This window comes from Leguminivora glycinivorella, chromosome 22 (assembly GCF_023078275.1).
Source record: "Leguminivora glycinivorella isolate SPB_JAAS2020 chromosome 22, LegGlyc_1.1, whole genome shotgun sequence".
Classification (NCBI taxonomy): Eukaryota; Metazoa; Arthropoda; class Insecta; order Lepidoptera; family Tortricidae; genus Leguminivora; species Leguminivora glycinivorella.
Genome location: NC_062992.1, coordinates 9796130 through 9804830, shown reverse-complemented (window position 1 = coordinate 9804830; position 8701 = coordinate 9796130). Strand labels below are relative to the sequence as shown.

The window sequence follows — 8701 nt, the reverse complement described above, 5'->3', positions numbered from 1 at the left end:
ACGACTCTATAGATGTACTGTACATATAAGAATGTCTATAGAATCACATTAGAAATGCAACAGCAATTTGAATCGCAATCTATTTTTTGTTTTTCACTATACGGCCTACGGGCCTACGTAGATGCAATTGCAATAGAAAGAGATAAAATTGCATAATAGACCCCACAATCATCACTGATAATTGCATACAATTTGTAATACACTGCCGAGTACTAACGAACGATACATTCGCACGATCCAGCCAACGGCGCAATGTATAAATCGCGTGGGATGTTGCAGTGGCGCTCGTGTTCGATATTCAAACTGTTCAACGAAGCCTTGTGTGTGCGAGTGCACAGTGGAGCGTACAGAGGACTAATTAGGGTATGTTACATATAATCCGCGGCCCGGCGGAAAGAGCAGCCGTCTGCCAAAACTCGTGCCTTAAAAAGACTGAATTAAAAAAGTTCCTATTAGTTTTTAATTAAAAAAATAATCGCGCGGTTTTAAAATTGGATGGTCGAATTTTCTATTCCAATTGTTGTGCATTCTTTTTAGTTTAGATTTAATTGGATAGAATATCTGTTTTTATTCTATAAAATGATTTCGATTTTTTATGAGGATCATAATGAATGCACAAATGCATGACATTTAGGTGCAAAAAGTGAATGTTAATGTGTTTTTATCATCAGACCAAACACATCCACTTGTTTTGGCGAAGAAGACGCAACCAAGTGAGTTTATTTTTCATTTTATCTAAGTAGGTACTACTTAATGTTTGCATTGTTCTTCTTAATTTTTCCTAGTTTTATTCATTTATTATAGCCAAAAATGATAGAAACATTCGACTAAGGTAAGGTACCTTGTTTATAAGGTGTAAAGTGATGGTATAAGGGATAGTGGTTAGTAGACGTAGCTAAGAACATTATAGTTTTTTTGCAAATCTGTTATATGTACATATATATATATATATATATATATATATATATATATATATATATATATATATATATATATATATATATATATAGTGTCACCACATACCCTTTAGCACAACTTGCCTTGTCGCGCGCGAGTCCATACATCAAGCGCGACTTCCAGTATGGACTCGCGCGCGACAAGGCAAGTTGTGCTAGAGGGGCAGATTTAAGAAACTTGCAAAGTATTTAATGCTCTGAGAGTGTCACACACTCACACAAGAATCAAAATTAAAATTACCTAGTCCGGAATTAAATATACCTTTTGAGTTTGTAACTTTGAATTAATAAAAATAGGTGCGTAAGAGAGTTATTAAAACACGAGTGTTGTTATGAAACGAACCGAAAAGCGAGTTTCATAATAACCATGGTTCGGATATCTCGTAGCATGGTAAGACGTTAGTGAACCATGGAGTCGATATTAACATAAAATTTCATTTAATACTCATACTCATCCTCATGTATATAATTTGTCACAAACTTTTAGTTTCATCTAAAACGATGAATTAAAAACTGTATAACTGAATGATAACTGTTAAGTTCTATTTTTTGTTTGCATGTTTTTTTTTACGTAGTGTACAACATAGTGTGGCAGTCTTTTCTTCATTTAAAATATAGTTTTATTCAATTCCAAATTATATTTATTTCGTTTATAATTGCATGTAATTTTTATTTGTGAATGTGTGTAATTGTGTACTGTACCTATGGACTAAGGTTGTCTGCAATAAATGATTTATTATTATAATCAACTTTTGGCATGAGTATGAGCAAGCGCGAATCTAGCTTCGTGCCCAGAGGGGGGGGGGGGGGTCACGTGGTAAAGGCCTGGTGTCCCGGGGGGGGGGGGGTTTATGTGGTCTATTTGTATGGCAAACTTAGGCTCCAGGAGGGGGGGGGGTGACCACCAAGACCCCACAGAAACATAAAGAAAAGGTACGGTGGCCTAGATGGCGTTACACCTTTGGGGGACTCTCAGCTACATGGCGCTGATATTCATATTTGAAATTTGAACACATATCAAGATAAGAATATGGGTCAAATTGTCAAAACTGAAGTTCAAAAGTTTAAAGCCTGTGTCGAGAGATGGCATTCTATGCACTGTGATTGATTACACATTTTACTTTGACAGTAACTCTCTAATAACACTCGATCCTCTTTCATGAATCGCGTGCCTTCCTAAACATTCAGGTTAGTGGAATATATCGACGAGCTACACTTAAAAATGTATTAAAAAAAGAAAAAAATTAATTTTGTCCCACCAACAATTATATTTAACTAATTACCTACTTATCCCGATATCCTCTACGTCAGTAAGCAAGTTAAGTATTTAAAAAAACAATGGAGACGTTGTACCTACTATACAAAACAAGCAGTTCAAGGAATGATAGTGTAACCTTGTAAAAATGCAACAGTTTGCACTTGTGAGAAAGGTCATTGACCCCATGCCTACAGGGACAGGGGGGGGGGGGTCATCCATTAATTACGTCACACAAAGGATTTAGTTTTTGGAGGGAGGGGTCCCTCTCCTTTGTCATGTCCATATGTACAGTCGCCATCAAATATAATAGTAATAGTATATTACGAGTATTACGACACAAAAAGACGAAGTTCGAAACGAATGGCGATAAATAGAAATAGAAACACGACCGAAGGGAGTTTTTTTTTTAATCGATACGAGTTACGAAATTCGTATTTTTTTTAAATTATAAAATGGGCTTACTCTTGGCCACAGACTAGCCAAAGGCAAAGACGTGGCCTACGATGGAGTGAATTACGTGGCGAAGTTATTTAGTACGGTCACGGACTTTAATTGTTGATCCACTTCTAGCTCATTTTTAACTGACTTCAGAAAAAGGAGAAGATTCTCAATTCGACTGAATGTTTTTTTTTGTATGTATGTTACTCGTTATCTCCGAGAATCGTGAACCGATTTACCGGACCGACTACAAAAACAATTGATTTGTTTATAATTTGGATGTTAAGATTATTGCAATCGGATAAGAAATCTGACTTCAAAGGTTTATTATTTTTTGCTTTCATATTTTTTTTAGTAACTCAATAACAGTTGGGTACAGTTAACACATTTATTCCTTATGTAGAAAAATTTTATTATAAGTATCTGACCATTTGACGAAAAGATCTTCCCGTGAATTTAACGGAAATAAAAATACTGTGTATAATCCTTTAAATAGATTCTAATGAGAAAACAAAGAATGCTCGGTTTCTCGTGCGTAATAGAGATGATTATTTTTAGTAATTATGTTAAATGTTAATTACCTACGTACCTCATTAAAATTTGGCGCCAAAAATGACACTAATAAAACCAAACGTGTAAAAACGTGTTTTAATTTTTTATATCTCTATTTTAAATGTGTTAAATATAAAAACATTACCTTCATATTAAACGCCATTTATTGTTAATTATGGACGATTTAACCTAAGTTAATTATAGCCAGTTTTTAGGGTTCCGTAGTCAACTAGGAACCCTTATAGTTTCGCCATGTCTGTCTGTCCGTCCGTCCGTCCGTCCGTCCGCGGATAATCTCAGTAACCGTTAGCACTAGAAAGCTGAAATTTGGTACCAATATGTATATCAGTCACGCCGACAAAGTGCAAAAATAAAAAATGGAAAAAAATGTTTTATTAGGGTACCCCCCCTACATGTAAAGTGGGGGCTGAATTTTTTTTCATTCCAACCCTAACGTGTGATATATTGTTGGATAGGTATTTAAAAATGAATAAGGGTTTGCTAAGATCGTTTTTTGATAATATTTATATTTTCGGAAATAATCGCTCCTAAAGGAAAAAAAAGTGCGTCCCCCCCCCTCTAACTTTTGAACCATATGTTTAAAAAATATGAAAAAAAATCACAAAAGTAGAACTTTATAAAGACTTTCTAGGAAAATTGTTTTGAACTTGATCGGTTCAGTAGTTTTTGAGAAAAATACGGAAAACTACGGAACCCTACACTGAGCGTGGCCCGACACGCTCTTGGCCGGTTTTTTACTTAATTAATTGACCTAATAATTATACGAGATGAAATTCTGTGAACATGTTATATTTTATATGAAGGGAATATTTAAGGATTAATGAGCTGTATTATTACCGGTCTATTAATTAGTACCTAATAAGCTAATTTAATGTTATTATGTTATAAAAAAATATCATGGCGCATAAAATTTCAGTTCAACGTGAGTTCAACTCACGTTGAACTGAAATTTGGCCCCCCAGTCGAAATTGGCCCGCTATAGGTACCTTAAGCGAAAAGCACACGTAAGTATTAATTTTCGGTTCTTTTTTTTTTTTTTATTATTATTATAAATGGGCTTACTCTTGACCACAGACTAGCCAAAGGCAAAGACGTGGCCTACGATGGAGTGAGCTCGCCCAGAAGATGCCTGTTCACTCTTGATTTGAAGGTTGCCGGGTTATATGAGCTCGGAAATATAGCCGCCGGCAAGGAATTCCACTCCTTGGCAGTGCGCATAAGAAAAGAAGAAGCAAAGCGCTTCGTGCGGATTCGTGGAATATCCACCAAGTAAGGATGGAGACCGGCCGTGCGTCTAAGAGTCCGATGGTAGAATGGGGACGGTGGAATAAGTTCGTGTAGCTCTTGAGCACACTCCCCGAAGTGCAACCTGTAAAAAAACCGACAGACTAGCGACTTCGGGTACACTCCACTTCCCTACATGTCATCTTGCAATGCATCGCATCTATGATCTACCTATCACAATAATTGTACGTCAGTCTCAATTGTGTGTCCTAATTGGTATCCCGTTAGCCTAGATGTTGACTAGAGTTTGCAATATACTCGTAGTACTTAGGTTCCTTTATTGGATGAACTATGGTCAAGCTTTAATATTTAGGGATACCTATACATTACTGAGTAGGTGGAGGATGACCATTTAAAGTTTTTTTTGGTCAAACAGGTTGGTAAAATATTTTTATAACACTATTAGTTTATCCGGCCTGATGTTTTATCATTTATCGCGCGACCATGCTTGCCTGCCAGGATGTTTCTTTAATACGGGAATAAATAAATAAATATTGGGAACACCTTACTCAGATCAACTTAGCCCCAAACTAAGCAAAGTTGTACTATGTATGAGTGCTAAGCGACGATATACATACTTAAATAGATAAATACATACTTATATACATAGAAAACATCCATGACTCAGGAACAAATATCTGTGCTCATCACACAAATAAATGACCTTACCGCGATTCGCACCCAGGACCGCGGCTTAGCAGGCAGGGTCACTACTGTACTGACTGAGCCAGACCGGTCGTCTGGCTAATAAAATATGGATTGGCCCGATATTTTATATTTCGTAAATAGTAAATATATATTTTGTAGGTACACACACATCAAAATAACGGTACATCGTCAATACTCCGAAACACCCCAAAATCCCGCTAGTCATGAAACCCAACTTGCCTTTTGCGGTTGAAAAATGTGCATAATACAAAGTAGCTACGTAAAAACATAGAATTTTAAAATAAATTACCTCGTTATATTACGTAGGTTATCAAGCGTTAATTGTCTGGTAGTTTTAAAACTAGTTTTGAGACTTATATACCTAATTTAGCTCTAGACCAAATGACTGAGCCAATGTCAATGCATGCATTAAATTAAAATTAGCAAACCCTTCTAGCTCATTTTATACTGGACACTTCTTAGCTTAAATATGCTTAACTATGAGATGTCCAGTATAAAATGAGCTAGAAGTGGATCAACAAATAAAGTCCGTGACCGTACCTAGGTATGGAGACGGTCGTTAATATAATATGTATAATATGATGGCGCCGCTATCCTAGGAAATGAAAGCTTTATCTCAAAAAAATCTTTCGAAAATTAACGCAAACCTTTTCGAATGTCATTTTCACTAGGGGTGGCCTTGTCGATATGGTTGCTATTAGCTAAGCAGTAAGCACCTACCTAATGTAACCAGGGTGCGTAGCCGAATGGCACAAACGCTCACGAAACGAAACGCTAGTAGAAGTAGTAGATATCTATCTCTATTGCTCTTGCGTATTGGCGCGACAGAGCCAGACTACTTTTCGCGGCGTTTCGTTTCGCGTCGGAGAAATGCCATTCGGCTACGAGGCCAGTAGTATCTTCTAAACTTTGATGTACTTCTTCCAGACGTGAACCATGAAGTACCCCCCCACCATGCAGCGCCTGGGCGCCCCCAAGCCGCAGCTACTCTCCCACCATTCCGACTACACCGCCGGCGAGACGGTCGGCGGGCTCAGCGTGCTGTTCACTGTGCTCTGCATCGTGGACTTGTTCGGCGTGTTCCCGGTCATCGCGCTGCCCAAGAGCGTTATCGCGTGCGGTGAGTTTACAGTCGCGCCACTCCGGCTACACCGCCGGCGAGCTCAGCGTGCTGTTCACTGTGCTCTGCATCGTGGACTTGTTCGGCGTGTTCGCGGTCATCGCGCTGCCCAAGAGCGTTATCGCGTGCGGTAAGTTTACAGTCGCGCCACTCCGGCTACACCGCCGGCGGGCTCAGCGTGCTGTTCACTGTGCTCTGCATCGTGGACTTGTTCGGCGTGTTCCCGGTCATCGCGCTGCCCAAGAGCGTTATCGCGTGCGGTGAGTTTACAGTCGCGCCACTCCGGCTACACCGCCGGCGAGCTCAGCGTGCTGTTCACTGTGCTCTGCATCGTGGACTTGTTCGGCGTGTTCCCGGTCATCGCGCTGCCCAAGAGCGTTATCGCGTGCGGTGAGTTTACAGTCGCGCCACTCCGGCTACACCGCTAGCTGCTCAGCGTGCTGTTTACTGTGCTCTGCATCGTGGACTTGTTCGGCGTGTTCCCGGTCATCGCGCTGCCCAAGAGCGTTATCGCGTGCGGTGAGTGTACTGCCGCGCCATTCCAGCTACACGCAGAAATAGTGAAGAGTGACGGGAATAGGAGGAGGTGGACTTCTTATATGAATGATATTCTCTACCAAAATTGTGGTGCCGCTCACGAATTGGCCACCAAACCCGTTGCAATGCGTAATAAAATCGTCTTCAATAGACGCAAAACGACAATAGTTATTTGTTATACAAGGGGGCAAAGTTGTATTTTAACGCCGAGTGTGGAATTGAAAAACGAGCAAGTGAAAGGATTCTTTAGTTGAACCACGAGCGAAGCGAGTGGTTCGAGAATAGAATCCTGAACTTGCGAGTTTTTTAACACACGAGAAGTAAAATACATTTGCACCCGAGTGTAACACAAAACTTTTCCCCTCGCTATAGCGAGGAAACTACAACGCAAAAACCGGCCAAGAGCGTGTCGGGCCACGCTCAGTGTAGGGTTCCGTAGTTTTCCGTATTTTTCTCAAAAACTACTGAACCTATCAAGTTCAAAACAATTTTTCTAGAAAGTCTTTATAAAGTTCTACTTTTGTGAATTTTTTCATATTTTTTAAACATGTGGTTCAAAAGTTAGAGGGGGGGGGACGCACTTTTTTTTCCTTTAGGAGCGATTATTTCCGAAAATATTAATATTATGAAAAAACGATCTTAGTAAACCCTTATTCATTTTTAAATACCTATCCAACAATATATCACACGTTGGGGTTGGAATGAAAAAAAAAATCAGCCCCCACTTTACATGTAAGGGGGGTACCCTAATAAAACATTTTTTTCCATTTTTTATTTTTGCACTTTGTTGACGTGATTGATATACATATTGTTACCAAATTTCAGCTTTCTAGTGCTAACGGTTACTGAGATTATCCGCGGACGGACGGACGGACGGACGGACAGACAGACATGGCGAAACTATAAGGGTTCCTAGTTGACTACGGAACCCTAAAAAATGCGTTTATCACTGCTTCCAGTAGTTCCACAGGTGGTAAATCATCTTTATTACTAGATTCACCTACTTTTATCAGTTTTAAAGCAGTTAACTTGACTTTATTCAAGGTCAAATTACTTTACCCACTAGTGGATAAAATGCGTTTTTACCCGCTGGTATTAAAGGACAAAACACGTGTTTCTGAGCTAGTGAGGGGAAAAATCTAATAAGTATTGTTCGGGTTTCCTAGTATTCTCTCTATGATTTATTATACGCATAGCTGGGCACCGTTAATCAAATAGTTAACTTCGATAATCGTTAATCCGTTACTTAAAAAGTTAACTTCGTTAATCGTTAAAGCGATACATTTCGGTAGATTTAACGGAAGTTAAAAGTTAATCGATAATCCGTTAACACGTCATAAAAATAGGACTTCACTGTAGGTAAGTATTATGTATTTGTATTTACTAAGTATCCACCAAAAACCATTAAAACCTGTGACGCCAATCGGTAAAAAAAAACCGAAATGTAATAATTACGGTCTCTTCGGGCTTTTACCTACTGCCGTTGGTTGGCTAAATCCTAGGTTTTACTTCGGATTGGTAATTATTGGGTCATTCATGCGGTCGCGATCGTGATGCGTCGGTTCTTCAGATTGAGATTTGAGATCTTCAGAACTCGATGCTGTGGGACACGATAACTTAGTAGAGTAATCTAAGGCCCGCGCCGGACTCTAACTCGATGCGTCGGTTGCGCGATTTGTCTGTCATGCCTGATGATTGCACCCTATTCCCAGGTTAGTGATCGATCTAGCACGCCTAATAAGATTTAGAAGATCTCAAATAAGTGATCCAAAGTCGCCAATTGGTCTTTAGACTGTTTATAACCGACGGATCTGCTTTTACCGATAAATTCTAGGTTTTGCCGTACTATTACGGGCTTTTACAGTA

The 8701-nt window shown here is 39.2% G+C and overlaps 1 protein-coding gene across 3 annotated transcripts in view; it reads left to right on the top strand.

Annotated features, from left to right (window-relative positions):
- The first annotated feature begins 278 nt into the window (after positions 1-278).
- Positions 279-8701, top strand: part of LOC125237688 (probable sodium-coupled neutral amino acid transporter 6) — a 30728-nt gene continuing 22305 nt past the window's right edge. Inside the window, exons 1-2 of one of the 3 annotated variants that reach the window (XM_048144837.1) lie at positions 279-713; positions 6106-6298. In XM_048144837.1, coding sequence (XP_048000794.1) covers positions 6115-6298 — 184 coding nt within the window. In that variant the 5' untranslated portion in view covers positions 279-713; positions 6106-6114. Of the gene's footprint in view, positions 714-797; positions 833-6105; positions 6299-6734; positions 6818-8701 lie in introns of those variants that run through there. The other 2 variants (XM_048144838.1, XM_048144839.1) reach the window with 2 other exon arrangements.